The following is a 20,401-nucleotide window of genomic DNA, read 5'->3' as shown; positions in this document are numbered from 1 at the left end:
TTAAAGTCATAAATAAAATAGTAATAAATATAAAAAATGCAACTATTTAAAAATTCTAGTTACTAAAAAGGATTTAGATATACAGGAATCATTCAATATTAAGGAAACCATTAATATGACATATAACATATATATTAGTAGGAATAAAATACTTAAGGAAGTGGAATTTTATGAAATTCTATATCCGTTCCTGATAAGAACTCTTAATAATATAAATATAGATGTATACTTCCTTAACATTATAAAAAATAGCTTGCAAATCAACAGTCAGAATCCTGTCTGACGGTGAAGTACCGGAGTATTTTCTTTAAAATTGGAAAGATGATAAGTATAAGCGCTGACATTACTATTATATAATATTTTTTGCAATCAGGCAAGATAATGAAAAAATATTATAAATGAGTCTAAATTATTATTTGTAATAATGTGATTCTCTACTTGGGCAAATCAATGGAATCCATGGAAACCCATTAGAACAAATAAAAGTTTGGCAGGTACAAAATTAACACAAAAAATATTTAGCTTTCTTTTATAAAGACTGTAATTTAGTTAGAAAAGGTCATGGAGAATAAGAGCCCTTTCAGAAAATTAACAAAAACTGGTGATGGTGTGAGGAGGTAGGGTGATTAGGTCATAAAGGAGGAATCCTTATGAATGGGATTAGTGCTCTTATAAAAGGTTCCAGAGAGATCCCTGGGTGCTTCTGCTATGTGAGAATATACCAATAAGTCTTTGACCCTGAAGAGGGCCCTCACCCAGTCATGCTGCCACCCTGAACTTGGCCTCCAGATCTGTGAGCAATAAATTTCTGCTGTTTGTAAGCCACCCGGTTTATGACATTTTATAATAGCAGTCGGAAAGAACTAAAACAGTTGGACCCCAATGCAGGACTGTGCTTCCTGGGAGAAGAGGTCTGATTATACAGTCTTAATGCTTGGAGCACTTTCTGGACCACGGTGTAGGGAGGAAGAATCTGAACAGAGTATGGCAGTCTCACTGAGTGGAGGAAACAAAATTTGCAGAGGCTGGCACAACTCATTTGAGGCTCAGAGGAACAGAGGAAGAAGACCATCGCTCTGTCCTGGTCTTGAGCTGAATGAGCTGCCCTGGTGTAGTATGAAGTTCTGTGAAGCCAGGCAAAGAGTGGCCAGAATATGTGTAAACTCAATAGATGACTGAAAAATCTATGGAGTTCACTCAAGGCTGGGAGATATTAGAGTTTCAACCAGTTAGAGTAGACTAGAGAGCCCATGACATTCATGAGAGACTCCCGGAGAGTCATGCCTTAGAGTGGGGCATGCAGCTCAATGGAATATAATATAGACCCACATAAGGCTGATTGATTTTCAGTAAAGGTGCTCACATAATTCTGTGGGGACAGAATAATCTTTAAACAAATGATAGTGAAACAACTGTATATCTCTATGCAAATAAATGAACTACAATCTTTTCTCACATCATGTACAGTGAATAACTCAAAATTGTAGAATTAAGTGTTTAAACTATAAAAACTTCTGGAAGAAAACACAATAGAAAATTGTCTCAACCTTGAAACAGGCAATGGTTTTTTTCGATTGAACCCACACACAAAAACATTAACTTTAAAAGAAAAGAAAACGGTGGCCCTGGCTGGTGTGGCTCAGTTGGTTGGAACATCATCCAATAAACTGAAAAGTTGGGTTCGATTCCCTGTCAGGGCACATGCCTGTGTTGTGGGTTCTGTCCCGGCCTCGGGTGTGTGCCAGAGGCTGGTCAATGTTTCTCTCTCACATTGTTGTTTTTCTCCCTCTCCCCTCTTCTTTCTAAAATCGATAAGCATGTCCTTAGTTGAGGAGAGGAAAAAAAAAAAAGAAAAAAAAATTAATTGAGCTTAAATGAATAACTGCTCTTAAAATGCCTTTAAGGAAATGAAAAGGCTAACCAAAGATTGGAGAAAGAATATTGACAGTACATCTACTGACAAAGAACTTATGTTCAGAATATACAAAATAATAAGTTGGAAAACGGCTTGACGTGAAAATGATGAGAATGGCCAATAAGCACGTGTAACAAGGTCTAACGGATTAGCCATCAGGGAGATGCAAAGTAAAACCACGAGGAGATACTGCTACATACTTACACAGAAGGGTGTAGTGCCACGTACTGGGAAGGATGTAGAGCAACTGGGACTCATGTACATTTGTACTGGGATGTAAAATAACCCCTTTGGGAAACAATTCAACAGTCCTTTTAAAATTTGAATGTACAGTTACCATGTGATCTGGTAGTCTGACTTGTAGGTAAATTTGGAATGGAGTGCAAAGGGAGGGGGACGAGCAGGACATTACAAGGAGCACTACAGCCGCATGAACATGGTGACTGGCTGAACAGTGGGTGTATCCATGCAATGGAATTCTCAGCAATAAAAAGAACTTCTGATACATGCAACAGCATGTATAAATCTCAACATTATGCTGACTTAAAGACCCTGGACCCAGAAGAGCACAAACGATTGATTCCATGTATATGAAATTTTAGAAATGGGAAGCAGATTGGTGGTTGCCAAGCCCATGTGCGTGGGGGGAGGAGGGTAGGTAGTGGTGGTGAGGATTTTACCGGTAGGGGCAGCACGGGAGCCTGGTGGTGTGATGGAACTGTTCTATTTTTTTATTGTGGTGGCAATTGCACGGATGTCTGCATTCATGAAAATACCTAGGTAAAGTTGATAAAAAAGAAATGATTTATTTTATTTGTTGAGATAGATTCTCCCACAAGTTTTATATTATACAAATGCATTTTTTAAAAAGTTTTCAGATCACCCCTCTAGGCTTTAGAGTATTTTGTTTTTGTTGTTCCATTTGTTATTTTTAAATGGGAAGAAAAAAGTATTTTGATTTTTCTTCTTAGTTATATAAAAAATTGTAAAAAAAAAAGCCCCGTAATCTCAGACATACTGAAGAATGAAAATCCCTCTTTTATCTGAGTAGATTTCTCTTATCAGATCATTAATATTTTGAGACATATTCTTCCAGACTTTTTAATGCATATGTAAAGCAAATACATATATAAGCAGAATGATACAGTAGCCCTGTCCTGTTGCCCATTTTTCTCCCCACCTACTTGTATCACTGATATTTTTCCATGATGATACACAGATATTTTACCTTAACCTTTTAATTGTGTGAATATACAGTAGTTATTCAGCTCATATCTGAGGGGTGTATTTGTTTCTTTTTCCTTTTTTCTTTTTTTCCTTTTTTTTGCATTATAATCATCTTGGTTAGGGATCTTCTCTTCAACCTGCGTTTGCGTAGCAAGCATACGGAATCTATTTTAGGAACATCTGGAGTGGTTTCTGGGGGTAAACAGTTGAGAGGCCATGGAAGCTCTTGCGTCTGGGAATTAGGGGCAAAGCAAGTAACTGAACAGCTGTGTGACATCATGTAGGAAATAAGGCTGCCAAGGTGGTATCTTTGTTCCTTGGGGCTGCTGGAACAAAGTACCATAAACTGGTGGCTTAAACAGAGCATCTTTATTGTCCCACAGTTCTGTAGGCTGGAAGTGCAAAATCAAGGTGTCGGCAGAGTTGGTTCCCTCTTGTGGCTTGAGGGAGGGTCTTGTCTATGTCTCTCTCCTAGCTACCGGTGACTTCTGGGGATCCTTAGCTTGTAGGTGGCGTCCTCCCTGTGTCTTCACATTGTCTTCCTCCTGTATGTGTGTCTGTGTCCAAATCTGCCCTTTTTATGGGGACATGCTCAGATGGGTTTATGGCTTACCTTGATGATCTCATCTTAACTGGATCACCTTGCAGAGACTGTTTCCAAATAAGGTCAGAATCACCCATACTGGTGGTTAGGGCTTCACCATCTTTTGGGGGGCACAGTTCAACTAATAGAAGGAATGAGGCTTATATTTCCAAGAGTGTGTAAATGCCAGTGTTTCGTATGTTAAGCTTTCCTTTTAGACAAATGGAAATCGTGAAAGCTTTGTGCACAAAGAAGTAATACAAACAATTCTGATTGTAATGTGAAAAGATAACCTCCAAAGTTGAGGGCAAGTACAGTATGTTTGTATACTATTATTACACTGTAAAATAGCTCTCACTAATTTGTGCCTTTTTAACTTTCAAGGGACTTTAAACATGAATATTATAATCTCTTTTACATACGGAGAAACTGAGGTTTGGAGAAAAACACAGGGTAGGGGAATAGGGAGAGATGTTGATAAATTTGTTCTAGTTAGACACGTTACGCTTGAAGTATTGGCTGAATATTCCTGTAGTGATGTTAGGTCGGTAGTTTAAAATCTGGGTCTGGAGTTTAGGGGATGGGTCAGAGTGGAAAGCAGATATTTAAAGATTTTATTTATTTATTTTTTAGAGAGAGGGGAAGGGCAGGAGGAAGAGAAGGAGAGAAACATCTGTCTGAGAGAGGTAGCATCCATCAGTTGCCTCTCGCATACGCCCCAACCAGGGACCGAACCCACAACCCAGGCATGCGCCCTGAGTGGGAACTGAACCGGCGACTTTTCGCCCTGTGGAAGGACACCCAACCACATGAGCCACACTGAGGGGCTGGAAAGCAAATATTTAGTAATCATCAGCATTAGAGGTGCTATTTCGCAGCCATCGGAATGGGCAGGCTTGATGGGGATGGCAGTATAGAGTTAAAAAAAGGAAATGCTGAAGACAGAACCTTATAGTTGGCTATGTCTAGTCACTGGAGAAGGAAGAAGAGTCAGAGGAGAGAAAAAAAAGATGGAAGAAAGAATTTTTTGAATGACGTGATGATCTGTGTGTTGTTTTCAGAATGGCAGGGGAGCGTTTTGAAAACAGAAATAGAATGTCCTTATTGACACTTTGAGTGAATAGTCATTGAGGTGGTGGGATCCAGATTATAAGGTATATGTAGAAAACAAGTCAAGGGGTTAGATTGCTTGTCATTTTGAGAGGTATATACAGTGATTAGAAAGAAGAGATGAACTTTTTAATAAAGGTTTTTGCTTTTTAGGATTAAATGGAAGGAACCATTGAAATATTAAAACAAAGAGAATATAGGGGCCCAGAACCTTAATTGGTGGGGAAAAGAGTACTATTAGCCTTCTACAGGATTCTAGTCCTCACATATTTCATGGTTTAGAAAATGTGACTTATTTTCTACTGATAGGGTGATGCACAATATAAAATAATCTCAGATTAATATTACTATTAAATATGCTATTAGATTTCAGAGGAGTGAACAAAGTTATAAGTCCCCTGGATTACATATAAATAAAATAGCCACTGTTTGATTTAATACTAGTTCAGCCGCTCTGATGATGCTTCTTTCTGAGTTTCTAACAAGAGGAGACTGCATCCGCCTTCCTTGTGCCACGCTTCTTGTTAGCAGCTACTTTATAGCTTGGTGGCTGCCTGTGGGCTGTGGTTACGGACCTGAGCATTGTGATTCAGCTGTGATTATATTCAATGTGTGGGAAAGAATATTTCTTTTGGAAAGATTCTATTTATTAATTTTTAGAGAGAGGGGATGAGAGGGAGAAAGAGAGGAAGAGAAACATCAGTGTGTGGTTGCCTCTCACACACCCCCAACTGGGGACCTGGCTGCAACCTAGGCAGGTGCCCTGACTGGGAATCGAACCAGCGACACTTTGGTTCGCAGGCCGGCACTCAATCCACTGCGCCACACCAGCCAGAGTTATTTTTTAATGGTGAAAAGTTAGACTCACATTTTTTGCCTTATACAGAGTAGGAAATTCAATGTTAATATTCAGCATTTACTTCCTTTTAAAAAAAATTTGCTGTATCTTTTTGTAATTTAAAAATTTTGTAAAGTGTTTGATACAAAATGAAGTGTGTATAAAATATATACATTTCAGCCTAAGAATAACAAAAAGAATGTATATTACCTGTCACTCAGGTTAAAAAATAGAAGTGACTAGTATTTTAGAATAAGAAGTGTGTCCCTCTCTCCTGTCTCTACGCTGTCTGTCCCCAGAAGTGCCATTATGCTGACTTACGTGTTACTTCTTTTCTTTCTAGTGTTATTGTCTGTGAGAAATAGTGTTATTCCTTTGAGAAAATGAGCAGAGTACCCGCTGACTGAGTGAGGAAAGGGCGGCATTTCCCACAGTGAGATGCAGGCGTCCAGGAAATGGGCGGAGGAGCTGGGCATCAGGGTTTGCCGAGGTTCAAGCCGTGTCCTGCGTCAGTTCCTGGAAACCCCAGGCCAGCCTGGGCAGGAAGCTGGCAGGGCTGCAGCGCGGACCCCAGCGCGCATGTTTGGGCGACAGGTGTGCGGTCCCGCGGGCAGAGCGCTGTCCTTCAGGTTTGGTTTCTCCGCTCCTTCTAGCCTTTCAGCGCTTTGGGGCATGTATGTCACAGCAGAACGCAGCGGGGAGGTGAAATGAGCGTTCTCGGCTGACCCAGGCAGCAAGGCCAGCGGGGGCGGACGGGTACGCGAGACAGTCTGGGGTAGGCTTCTCGGGCGCCCTGTGCTTGGGAGCAGTGTCAGTGTTTATCTGGGAGACGACAGCTGATCGGGCGTCTCAGGAGTCCCGCTGCTGCAGGCTGGCCTGGTTCCCCTGCACACCCAACGCACAGCTGGCCTGCTGGGGCCTCCCTGAACAGTCCTGTCGTCTCTCCCCCACGTGCTCGGTCATCTTTTTATTAAAATTTTACTTTAAAAAAATTTTTATTTTGATGGAAAACACCTTCCAGTTGCTTCTTGAGAAAGGATGCAGGGAAAGTAAATGTTTTGAGCTCTTTCATGTCTGAAAAAAACCTTTATTCTGCTTTCATAAGATGGTTTGACTGGGTGAAGAATGCCAGGTTGGAAATGCTTTTCCCTTCTAATTTTGAAGCAATGGCTCCATTGCCCTCTTCCTTCCAGTAGGATGGTTGAGAAGACGGAACTGAGTCCTGAGTCCTTGTGTGTGGTGTGTGTTTTCTTTCTAGAAGCTGGTAGAATCTTCTTTTTGCCCCCGGTATTAGGCTGTTTCACAGTGGTGTGCCTCATTGTAGGTCTCCCCTAATTTTTTATGCTAACGCTTGGTAGGTCTTTTCAAGTGGGCAGCTTATGTCCTTCAGCTCTAGAAAAATTCCTGGAATTCTTTGATTTCTTTCCAGCCTCCCTCTCCCCCTCCATTTTCTTTTTTCTGGAACTCCTGCTATTCAGATATTGGACCTTCTGTACTGGCCCTCTAATATTGTTCTGTTTTCTCTCCTATTTTCTATCCCTTTATCTTTTTTCTCTGGTCCTTGGAAGACTGCCTCAATGTAGTCGTCCAAGCTTCTGTCATTTCATTTCAGGTATTATGTTTTTAATTTCTAAGAACTCTTTTATTTTAAATTTTATTTATTGTATTCCGTTCTTGTTTTATGGCTATCATATTTTTTATCTCTGTGAGAAATGTGGATATATATGCGTGTGTGTGTACGTATATATTCTGCGTCTTTGTGTCTTAGAGAACTGTAATACGTGGCTGTCTGCTCACGATTGAAAGTTGAGGACTAAAGCCAGCCAGTGAGTCTGCTTACCTGAATGTGTTTCTGCGTAAATTTAGAGAAAACTGGCAATAGTAAAGCCGTGTTACAAGCCTTAAAGACATTAGCGTCATTAAGGCCCCCGAATGTGGCTATAAGAAATGTAAAAAAGAAGTTGAGGACGAGAAAGCTGATTGGAAACTGTTTTTGGTACAGTAGTGATACTACCAGAGATGCCTTAATATACTTCCAAGTCACTCTTGTTTCTCCCTCTTTAATCTGCTGCTAAGGTGGGGAGGGCTGTGGCCTAGCCTCACGGAGGAGCAGGTGGGTCTAGGAATTCAAGTGCTTTTCCAACAGGTTTAATGGGATCTTCCTTGTTTGAACCTCCTCTTTCTCTACCACCTGCTGCCCTTCCATGTCCAGAAGTAACTGGAATTGCCTTCTGAGGATGCTCCAGAGTCATGTGCCAGGCTGTGCTTTGGCTTTCCTGGGTCTGCTAAGCCACTTAATAACATTCCCCCATCCCCTTTCAGTCTTCCAAGGGTTTTGTTACTCTTATCTCTTCTCCCGATGGATTTATGTCTAAAAGTCTTTTTACTGCTTTCATGAGGAAGTGAAATTTTATGTGTGCGTTTAATTTGCCATCTTCATCCTAAAGCCTCGACTAGTTAAAATGTTTAGTTTCAGCCTCACCTCTTAACTTGCCACCGATGGTTAAAGTTAGTCCTTTTCATCCCTTGTTTTGGGTTTTTGCATTCATGTTTATAATACAAGAAACTCATTGTGTGGACTCCTTGAGACTTGATGAACTGAAGAGTTTATAAGTGAATCCGCATCTGTGAATAAAAAGGTTGATTGTTTTTTAAATTTGCTCTTGTAGGAAAGTGAAAATGTTTCTGAATACCCAGCAGTGATTGTGGAGCCAGTTCCAAGTGCCAGATTAGAGCAGGGCTATGCGGCCCAGGTTCTGGTTTATGATGATGAGACTTATATGATGCAAGATGTGGCAGAAGAGCAAGAAGTTGAGACCGAGAATGTGGAAACAGGTAGACATCTCATCAAATGTTTATTATCTCTCACTTTCTCATTTTGTAAGTGTCATCGTTCCTATTGCCAGATGAATAATGTACCAAAAAGCCTCCTTCTGATGCTATTTAGTATAGATTGGAAACAAGTGAAATAGCTCTTAAGAGAATTTATATGGATATAAGAAGTTCTCCATTATAACTTTTTTTGCAGTATAACAGAATCTCATATCGTGAATCCAAAGTACAAAATTGCAGGCTCACAATAAAAAATTATTTTTATACTTTTTCTGGGAGTGTAAAAATTCACTAGTTGTTTGTTAATTATAGAGGTCAGTAGGCTAGTCTATGAGGGTAACTTTTTAATTCAAAAGATAAGTATGGTATTCTCAGTCTGTAACAGATGGAGAGTTCCTTTGAATCAGTATCGCTGGAACAGTGTGATCCTTTTTTCTTAGGTCAGAAGCATCTTTGCAGTAGTCTATCAGGTTCTTCTTCCCTTTTGTCTTAGAAATTGTATTATTTCAGTCTGTCTGTGGTGATGTAACTTGATGTTTAATGGGGATTAGTATGTACAGTTCTTGAAGAAAACTTTTAATTTTTGCCATTGACCATAAAGAAAATGAGTATTTTACCAGAAGGATTGTAGTGACTATTTTATAATGATAAATATTAAAATGTATCGTTAGCTGTTAATGGTGAAAAAGAATCCCTATGCTTGGTGTATAATCCTCATAACACTTATTCTTAAGTATTTAGGTAAATTTCTGTAAATGTAGCCAAGTCTCATGATTAAAATGGTGAGTATTTGATGTCTTTCTACTTGCGGAGGCTCGATACACTCCCTAGGATGACCAGTTCTTCTGGCTTAGAGCTGTTTTTTTTCCCCCAGATTTATTTTTGGTGGAGCTGAGGGATTGGAAGCCCCCTTGCTCCTCAGAGCAATGGTGACAACAATGCCAGCAAACCCCACGTGAAGTGGTGATCTTACTTTTCAAAATGATTGCCACAGATGTCATATAGGCTTCATGTTTTTAGTTGTCAGTGGTACTTGAATTAAAATACATAGCACAGCCCTGGCTGATGTGGCTTCATGGATTAAGCACTGGCTTGTGAACTGAAAGATTGCTGGTTTGATTCCTGGTCAGGGGACACGCCTGGGCTTGCAGGCTGGGTCCCCAGTTGGGGGCATGTGGGAGGCAACTGATCAATGTTCCTCTTACATATCCATGTCTCTCCCTCCCTTCCCTTCTCTCTAAAAGTAAATAAGTTAATTAATTTTTGAAAAATATTTTATCTATTTTTTTTAGAGAGAAGGGAAGGGAGAGAGAAAGAGAGGGAGAGAAACATCAATGTGTGGTCGCCTCTTGTGCGTCCCCAACTGGGAACCTTGCCTGCAACCCAGGCGTGTGCCCTGACTGGGAATCGAACCAGTGACCCTTTGGTTCTCAGGCTGGTACTCAGTCCACTGAGCCATTCCAGCCAGGGCTAAATAAATTAATTTTTAAGAAACCTTAGAAAAAATAAAGTAGTGCAAGTAGCAGAAAGATACTTTGGAGAGTTTTTCAGTCAGAAGCTAGAATTCTGTCAAGTGGCAGAGATGAGTTTTCTTCTTGAGAATAGGAAGAGCAGCTAAAAGCATTATGTATGATGATATTTTGAAGTAGCTTTTGTAACTAATTTCATTATAGGAGCATACTTAAGCAGAAAACTAATAGTACAAGAACAAAAGTGTGATAGCTGAAGTTGAATGAAAGAATAGAATTGTTTGAATTTTCTGGAAAATATTAAAAGGCCTATGGAAGACTGTTTTTGATAGCAAATTAGAAGCTGTGAAAAATGAAAACTACCAAGTTTTCATGGGTAGAAAATTATTTTACCATAAAGTGTTTATTACATTAAAATACCAATTAGTGGTCAGTGCTTCATTGATTTAAATCACTCAGGTAAAAACAGTTCTGAATAGGGGGCAAATATCATCCGTTTAAGGGATTTAATTGTCTTAGTCTTCTTGAACTCTGACTGTGATGATATCATTTGTAGGACATAGATATGAGTGACTGTGATATTGAAAAAGACGCTATACAAAGTCTGGGTAAAATAACAGCTCCTTTTGTGGTAGTTTTTAGAAGTGGTTTTGAACACAATATTTTTTAGATTTATTTTTTCTTCATTACTAAATGAAATGTTAGCAAATAACTCACATTATGCTAAAGTAGTCTCAATGTACCTGAGAAGTTCATCTTAATTTTTAATTGCATACTGGCTCATGGATTTTAAGGAAATCTATGCTTGCTTTATTACTTCTAAAAATGAAGAATAGCATAGTATAGCTATTTCTCTCTCATTACAGAACAACACTGTAAAACTTAGAATTCAGATGTAACTCTTTAAAAAGGCAATGCCAAATTCATACTGAAAACTGCTGGCTCATACGTCTACAACGACAGCAGTTTAAAACACTCGTATTTATTCATCATAAGGCATGCAGACCACGGATTCTACAGTAGACTGTTGTTTCACAATATTACAGCTCATGGATGTTAATGTAACTTTATAAGGGTCTTTAGTATACATAGATTAGTATAGAATAGCTACTCTGAGCTTAAATTTGTTTCTGTTTAAAGACTCAAATGCATTTTTAAACAAATTAAAATCCGAATATATTTTCATTCTTCTGAGACCTAGAACTTATATGAATGAATGAAGGTTGTTATGGCTTTATACTAATGCATGTTTCCGTTTGGGCAGTGGATTAGGATCAGGCTCTTTTCTTGGGGTATAAAGTTTTAACTAAAATTCCAGACATGTAAACTTTGGAGAAGAAGCTGAGTGGGAAGAAAAACAAAGTAATATTTATAAGATGGTTATAGCAGATTTTATTTGGGGAATGGGTGGAAATGAGATTTATATAGAATAAGATTTCCTTTTGTTCATCCAGGAAGCACTTCCTGGAATATTCCTACATTATAACTCAGGTTATATTAATCTAAAAATGCTTGTCATTATACTTACTGACCTGGGCATGAGAGGCGACCACACATTGATGTTTCTCTTCCTCTCTTTCTCCTTCCCTTCCCTTCTCTCTCTAGAAAAAATAAATAGATAAAATCTTTTAAAATTTTTATTTATTTATTTTTAGAGAGAGGGGAAGGGAGGGCGAGACACTGATGTGTGATGTGTGAGAGGAACATCAGTCATCTGCATTTCTGTATACCCATGCATATACCTCCATACCAGAGACTGTTCATGATGTCATCCAGGCAGGAGTACTAAAACCCAATGCCGTATATTTAGCCATCTTCATTCTTTTTTGAATAAAACGATTTCTAATTTTGTTAGGTGTAATTATAGGCTATTTTGTTTCACCTTTTTATAATCTAAAAGTTTATGTTTCCCTTACAGAGCTTATATGTAATAGTAATCCTTTCTTAAAATCTACAGGAAAAACCAAATACGTTTTGAAAGTTTAAAAATAGGCATATTTAGCCCTGGCCCATGTGGCTCAGTTGGTTGGAGCATCATCCCGTAACCAAAAGGTTGCAGGTTCGATTCCCAGTCAGGATGCCTACCTGGGTTGTGGGTTCGATCCCTGGTCTGGGCACGTGTGGGAGGCAACAGTCGATGCTTCCCTCTCGCGTCGATGCTTCCCTCTCGCGTCGATGTTTCTCCCTTTCCCTTCCTCTCTTCCTAAAAGCAATGAAAAATGTCCTCAGGTGAGGATTTAAAAAAATAGCATATTCATCTAAACTTATAAACTGCTTTTTGAGGATAATTTAGGGTTAGTAATCCTAAAGAGCCTCAGAGGAACAGCCGTGCAGTGTGGATGAAGGGTGGTCCTGACTGCTGAGTCCCACCAATTCTGGAGGCTGCTCCTTAGATGGAGGGGCTGAGCTGGAGGCAGGGAGAGCAATCTCTTGGATCCCCTAGGATTGGAAAATGCAATTTTTATGGCCTCGCAAAAAAAAAAAAAAGAAAACAACCACACACACACACACACACACACACACACACATATATATGACTGTACATTTTATTTAATTTTAATTTTTATTTATTGATTTTAGAGAGAGGGAAGGGGAAGAGAGTGAGAGAGACATGTAGACATTGATTTGTTGTTCCACTTATTTATGCATTCATTGGTTGGTTCTTTTATGTGCCCTGACTGGGGATTGAACCTTCAATCTTGGTGTGTTGGGACAACATTCTAACCAACCAAGCTACCTGGCCAGGGCTGAATAGTAAGTTTTGATAGAAATCTTTCAATGCTTGTCTGAGAAGATTGAGCTGTTTAGAATTTGCCTCTTCATCTGGCACCTTAACTTACTGTATTTATCCTCTTAACCATTCACTTAAATTTATGAGGACATATTAATAAGTACTTGGCATTTTTTATGTGCAAGGGTGCTGTTTTCAATTCACAGGATTAGGGAATGTTTTCAAGAAAGTGAAGCAGGAGGACAGGTGGTAGGGTTTGGATGGCAGATGGGAAGTCCGTCAGCCGAAGGCGCTTGAGCCCGAAGGAAACGTCATTAGTAAATATGCGGGACATTGAAGCCCAAGGTGTGTGTAGACGGTATAGAGTAAATACGACGTTGACAGGAGGTTCTATTGAGAGTTGTGACTGGATTGTGATGGGAACCCAAGCGTTGGCCATTCGTTCTGTAAAATGCAGATTTGGAAGGCTTTCAGTGGGAAGTGCTATGTCTTTAGCATCTCAGCAGACAGAGGACGAGCCGTAGGGGAGAAGGGGAGGCAGGAAGGGCGGCCGCTGGAGCAGGAGCCAAGGGATGGCTTGAGAAACATTCAAACAAGGTTAGATGTGGAGGAACAGGAGAGGCTTACGTGAACTGTATTACCATGTGAGGTCTAACCAGACATGGCAGCTCACGGGGAGAGGCAGTTCAGATACTACTCAGTTTTTGACACGAAGTGATGACGATGGTATTGCATAGGGATTGGAGGAAGGCGGGGCTGTTTTGGGAGGCAGGGGAGTTTGGTAATAGGCGTGTTGATTTTGAGATGAAGCACAGCATTGGGGGGGACATACAGTAGTCCCTCTCTATATCGTGGTTCACTTATCGTGGCCTCACTGTATCATGGGATTTTAAAAAATGTTATATTTAATGATTTATCGTGGATTTTTCACTGTATTGCGGGATCTTGCGTTACTGTATACGTGTGTTGTTAAAGTTACGTAGGTTTAAGAGTGTAGAATAAATGTAAGGTTCCTACTTTGTGGGGAGGTCTGGAATGTAATACCCACAATAAGTGAGGGAATATTGTATTTGGGTATTTACAGATGCTCAAATGTATAGTTAGGGTCCCATCACAAAACAGATGGCGTACTCAAATTAGGATAATTAAAGGAACATTTTAGTAAATGGCTAGTTACAGACCTGTGGGCAAGCCTAGGACGATCATAGAGATGGGGTGGCACTCGGCATTAGCAGTGACCGAGCTGTTTCTGTCCTTTGGCCCTTTTGGACATTAAAACGGAATGTTTGTTTACTTCTCTTTTACATGTTTGTCTTTCCTTTCACTTCCATTTGTTTAAAAAAAACAAATGCTTCATACCTTCAGTCTGTACTTGTTCCTAGTCATTCCTCCCTGAACTTACTGTGCTTTGGCAACTGCATTTATCATTCTCCTGAATCTCTTTATTTATCAGATTTCAAAGGCCACTCCTCTGCCAAATTCAGTGACCCACAGAATCTCCCCTTAGTAGCTGCTTCTTGATCTGTCCTTCTTATCTACTGAAACACTGTATTCTTGCTGTTTTTCTTACTGCCCCTAGCATGGACTGTGCTATTTATGCTTCTGAGGCTTTGCTCAAATAGTTTTCACCAAGAATGTGTTCAGGTAGCATCCATTCTTAAGGTCCCACTACCAGAAACTTTCCATGTGATTGTGGCCTGTGTTAAACACTCCCTTCGCCACCTTCTCTGAGACTGTCTCCTTTTAAGCACTGATCATTCACTTTCTTATACTGTTCCAAAGTAAGCGTGTAAGTCCCTTGAAGACAGAGACCATATATTTTCATTTTGTCAAATGTAGTATATAATATAGTGTTTAACACATAACTGTTAGGAAATAGAGACTGAAACAGATTCAGTTTTGACGTACATGGCAGCATAATCAAGAACCATCTGTAAAAATCGTAAACTTTTTTTTTTGTTTATATGCTAAATATTGAAACCTTAAAGTTATTTAAAATATGAAAAGGTAGTCATCCAAAAAATATACATGGTCATCTGAAATATATCAAAGCCATAATATTGTCATATTTAGATTAATATTATGTTAAAATCAAAGTAGGTTTTAATCATTTGCTTACACCTAAATTTTCTTTTCTTACAATGAAAGCAATACATGCTCATTGGAAAAACTGGGAAGTACTCCAAAGAATAAACAATGAAACCCCTCTGTAATCTCACCAGAATCTCAACAGTAACTACTGCTTTTCTGTGCTTACTGCTGACCTTTTTTTAATGTTTATTTTAAGCATAATTAACATGGTGTTATATAATACATGTAGAATTACTAATCTTTACTAACAAACATTGGCTGAAAGGGGTCTGGTAGCTCCTTTTCTCTTCTGATCATTGGGAACAGGACTTTGATTTTTAACAGATATAAAAACATAAAAAGTTGAACTTAGTAAATAAAGTAATTATCAAGAAAACTTGGAAACATTTTTTGTGATTAACAAAATTGTGTTCAGAGATTAGTTGAAAAGGCAGATGAATGATACAGATTTTTATATAACGCAACAAGAAAGCAGTTTCTTTTTTTTAAATAAATGAAAGTTTAGGTTTTAAAAAATGCAGCTCAAGAAAGCTAGATTTCTTTCTTGAAAAATAAGATGAGTTCACTTTCTTTCTTGAAGAACCTCAACACTAAGTTGGCTTCATGATGAGCTGTGATAGTTTTTGCATTTGTTATATCATCAGAAATCCTCCCTGTGGCACCAAAGGACTCTTTTAATGAGAAAATATTGTTGCCACAGGGAGGTAGAAGATCGACGTGAAAAACTGGGGACCTGAAAAGGAGTCCCTGTCCTAGGATCACCTGAAGGTGAAACAGATTGAGCCAGAAGGAGAACAATGCTGGTAGGTTGGTTTTTACTTTATTAAGGATATTTACAACTTTATATCTAATTACAATTATTTTCACTACCCGTACCATATTTTTGTTTGAAAGGTGACAATGATTCCTCCTGAAAGAGGAAGGAATAATGCTGTATAGCATTTTTCCTCCTAAATAGTTTGCTCTCTGAGCTCCCCCCCGCCCTCTTGCTAATATTTGTTTCTTTTTATAGATAAAGCTCTAGAGCTATTTCATGCCTTCACTTCCCTGGAAGCTACTACTGAACATCTTCAAGCCTTTTAAAATATTTATTTCTGGTATTTCTGCCTCTACTCTAGGTTTTCCTAGTTTTTTAAAAAAAGAACTGGTTTCTTCCAGTTATCTGTTTTCCTGAGTTTCGTCTAGGCACTAGTTTTCTAAAAACATAAAAATGTGGATCTTAAGTTTTGATTTCAGAATTATTTGAATTGTAATTGTACTGTGATTTAGTTCAATTAGAAAGCATTATTAGAGAAAAGCTTTAATATTTTAATAACTGTTCCATTTAGTCGAAGATGCCATCAATTGTAAGAAACATTATTTTTCGGCCACTAAAAGGAAAACATGCTACCAACTATAAATTTTAGGAGACCATCAGTTGTGAGATACATCTTGGTTTCAGAGATGTCAAAATGTGAAAAAAAAAAGTACATCTTAGAATTAATGAAATATGGTATGTAATTATGAGTGTTATAAAATTTCTATTTTCTGGAAATTGGACATTAAAATTGGATTTGAAAAATGGAGGCAAGTTGCAGTTGTGGAAGTCCCTGTATGTGCTGATTAAGATCTCTAAAAATTTTTTAAAAAGTTACATTTACTGAGGTAACATTGGTCAATAACATTATATACGTTTCAGGTGTACAGTTTTATAATCCATTGTGTGCTCAACACCCAAAGTCTGGCTTCCTCATGTCACCATGTATTAACCCTCTTTACTTTCTTCATGCTTCTGCAACCTCCCAAGATCTCTAAATTCTTTACTATCTTTTAAAAGAGAGTATTTAAATAAAAAACAAAACAAAACATTAACTGTATTGTTTAAAAGTATACAGAATAACCATAGAGCATTAAATTATGGAGAGCATATAGAAGATGAAAGAATATACTTTTAAAAGATTTTATTTACTTATTTTTAAAGAGAGGAGGGAGGGAGGGAGAATGAGAAGGAGAGAAACATCAATGTGTGGTTTCCTCTCGTATACTCCTAACTGGGGACCTGGCCTGCAACCCAGGCATATGCCCTGGTGGGGATCCGAACCTGTTAACTTTTGGTTCGCAGGCCAGCACTTAATCCACTGAGCCACACTAGCCAGGGTGAAAAAGCATTTTAACATAACACATTTACTTAAATCAATAAATAGTTTTATCAGACTTCTGGCCAAAATGGAGGCCTAGATAGACATGCTGTGTCTCCCTCCACAACTAAGAAGGAATACATGTACCTCAAAACTGGAGACAAACAGAAGTTCCAGAAAATCCAGCTGCATGGAAGTCGAACAAAGATACAAAGAAGAAATACTCATCCAGACAGGTGCGGCAGCTGTATCTAAGACACTGAGGCAAACAAACACAGGAGCCTGTCAAGACGAGGAGACAGAGAAGTATGGCCCAAAAGGGGGAACAGATCAAGGTTCCAGTGGGGGAACTAAGCAATGAGGAGATAGCCAACCTAACAGATGCAGGTTTCCAAACACTGGTGATAAAGATGCTCATAGGCTTGACAGATATACTTAAATATGGCAAATGCATAAAGGAAGAAGTGAAGTCCATGCTAAATGAAAAGAAGGAAAATTCACACAAAACCAATGGTGAAGAGAAGGAAATCAGGGTTCGAATCAATGATTTGGAACATAAGGAAGAAAAAAACAGTCAACCAGTACAGAATGAGGAAACAAGAATTGAAAAAAATGAGGAGAGGCTTAGGAACCTCTGGGACAACTTTAAATGTGTCAATATCCGAATTATAGGGGTGCCAGAAGGAGAAGAGGAAGAGCAAGAAATGGAAAGCTTATGTGAAAAAATAATGAAGGAAAACTTCCCAAATTTGGTGAAGGAAATAGACATACAAGTCCAGGAAGCACAGAGAGTCCCAAACAAGCTAGACCCAAGGAGGACCACATCAAGACATATCATAATTAAAATGCCAAAGGTTAAAGAGGAGAGAATCTTAAAAGCAGCAAAAGAAAAGCAGAGAGTTACCTACAAAGGGGTGCCTATAAGACTGTCAGCTGATTTCTGAAAAGAAACTTTGCAGGCAAGAAGGGGCTGGCACGAAGTATTCAATGTGATGAAAAGCAAGGTCCTACAACCAGGATCATTCTATCCAGCAAAGCTATCATTTAGAATGGAAGGGCAGATCAAGTGCTTCGCACACATGGTAAAGCTAAAAGAGTTCATTATCACCAAGCCATTATTATGTGATATGTTAAAGGGACTTATTTAAGAAAAAGAAGATCAACACTATGAACATTAAAAGGACAACAAACTATCAACAACTGAATCTAAAAAATAAAAACAAAAACCAACTAAGCAAACAACCAGAATCATAGGTATAGAGATCATTTGGAGGGTTATCAACTGGGAGGGGGAAGGGGGAGAAATGGGGAAATGGTGCAGGGATTAAGAAGCATAATTGGTTCGTACAAAATAGACAGGGAAAGTTAAGAATAATACAGGAAAGGGTGAAGCCACAGAACTTATATGTACGATCCAGGGATATGAACTAAGGGGGGTGGGATTGATGTAGGGAAGAGAGGTACTGGGAAGAGGGGAGCAAAAGGGAAAGAAATTGGGACAACTGTAGCAACATAATAAAATATACAAAAAGATAGTTTTATGATAATTGTCACTTTTAAGTTGGATTTTGTGATCTAAAAATAAAGCTTCTGCTTTCTATTTTTTTAAAAATTGTTGTTCTATTACAGTTGTTGCAATTTTCCCCCCATTGCTCTCCACTGCCCTACTGCCTTCTAAACTATAATTTTAAAGCAGGATTTTTTAAAGGCTCTTTAAAATAGCCACCAACTTTTCATGTACTTGATTACATGTTTTACAGATTATTAACTGTGTGAAGAAGAACATAGTGGCCAAAAACAAAGAACTAACTGCCCTGTCAATTAATAAAGAAGATGTGAAAAGGAATGATTTAAAATGGTATTTGTATACTTTTAAAGAGAAATTTATATAAAAGGAAAGTTAAGTACATGTATCTAGAGAATAGACAGTTAAATGATGTTTCTTTGGTTTTGGAAACTAGTGGAATACTATTTCTTTCCACTCAGACTTAAAAAAACAAACAAAAACCCGAAAAGAAAAACACAAAGTGACAGCCCTGACAAGTGGGGCTTCCTTGGTTGAAGCGTCTTCCTGTAAACTGGAGGGTCACGGGTTCGATTCCCAGTCAGGGCATGTGCCTTAGGTTGCAGGTTGGGAGATGTTTCTCTCTCTCCGGTGAGGATTTAAAAAACAAACAAACTAGGTGACAATTTTACTATATAACAATATGTCTAAATAATACAACTTTTTAAATTCGGACAGGAGAAGGCTAGATACAAATTATAATTTTAAATAGGTGGCACTCAAGGTTACAGGTGTTGCCAAGAAGGGAAAGCTCAAGGCTCTTAGATGTACAGAAAGGAACGCTTTAAAACCTGTCTCCAGGCAGATTCATACATTCATTCACCCTCGACCATCCAGCGCTTGCTGAGGGCCTGCGGCACGTTGGGCTCAGAGCTGCGTACCTGGTGGGAAACAGGACTCTGTCTGTGCCTTCGCCAGGCTTTTCAGCTTCGTGCAGAAGGTGGCCAATTTCACATGTTATTACAATGAAAGGTGATGAGTGTTATGATAGGATTAATTGAAGGTTTAGAAGAGGAGATAGCAGGAGGAAGTGACATTTCAACAGAATTGAGGGGTTTGAAGGAATTAGCCAAGCGGAGATCAGCATGGTTGGAAGTTCGGGGGAAGGAGAACATGCCTGTTTGAATTGCAGAAAGGAATTAAGTGTGGCTAGAACACGGATTGTGAGAAGGAAAGGGAATTACGGTGAGGCTAAAGAGCTAAAAAAAACACCTTACTACCGAGGGCTTGGTAAACTTGGCATGTTTGTCGGGCTTTGTGCAAAGGGCAGTGGGAAGCCTTTTAAGAGTTTTAAAGTATGTTTTTTACACAGATTTAGTTGTTTCCAAAATAGGACTGTAAGCGAAAAGCAGAATAAGACAAAGCATCACCTAGAATAAGGTCTTGACTCCTTAGCTCCTCATTCACAGATACCTGGTAGTCACCTGTTCTTCACCTTCCACTGCGTAGTCTGCCTCTCCAGATGTGCGCTGTGAGCATGCTCATTGCCTGCTAAGCTGAAAGGCGTACAGATGAGGAGGTTGCACAGCTCGCTTTTGTTTTTGGAGTTAGAAGCTGGGTGCTTTGCTACAGTGCTCTTTAGAAGGCTGAGGTATCATTGGCCCGTATGCGTCCTCTGGGCCCTTTTGTAAGCTGGGAAAAGGGCCCGTAAGTTTTCTTAGATTCATCCCTTAGAGGGAGGTCATGAACACTTTGAACAAAGGTATTCACTGTTAACCCGGTACCGTTTTTGGCCATACAGTGAAGCCTGTGCACTTCTCAGAACCATGTTTTAGAATATGTAAAATAACCCTGGCTGGTGTGGCTCACTGGATTGAGCATCAGCCTGCGAACCAGAGGGTTGCTGGTTCAATTCCCAGTCAGGGCACACGTCCGGGTTGTGGGCCAGGTTCCCAGTTGCGGGTGCATAAGAGGCAACCACTCA

General features: G+C 39.1%; 1 protein-coding gene and 1 non-coding gene across 2 annotated transcripts in view; both read left to right on the top strand.

The window, feature by feature from the left end:
- The window catches only part of ELF2 (E74 like ETS transcription factor 2), a 77,143-nt gene that overhangs the window by 20,994 nt on the left and 35,748 nt on the right, over positions 1–20,401 (top strand). Inside the window, exon 4 of the mRNA XM_090288889.1 lies at positions 8,343–8,508. Within this exon, the coding sequence (XP_090145015.1) occupies positions 8,343–8,508 (166 nt within the window). The remainder of the gene's footprint in view (positions 1–8,342; positions 8,509–20,401) is intronic.
- Positions 7,490–7,619, top strand: LOC149999228 (small nucleolar RNA SNORA33). Its single transcript, XR_016513842.1, has one exon. It is a non-coding gene; the product is annotated as a small nucleolar RNA SNORA33 (small nucleolar RNA).

The sequence above is a fragment of the Furipterus horrens genome, unplaced genomic scaffold (assembly GCF_987537825.1).
Source record: "Furipterus horrens unplaced genomic scaffold, mFurHor1.1.pri manual_scaffold_10, whole genome shotgun sequence".
NCBI classification, from domain to species: Eukaryota; Metazoa; Chordata; class Mammalia; order Chiroptera; family Furipteridae; genus Furipterus; species Furipterus horrens.
The sequence above is the reverse complement of the archived record's forward strand: the minus strand, read 5'-3'. Positions and strand labels throughout refer to the sequence as shown.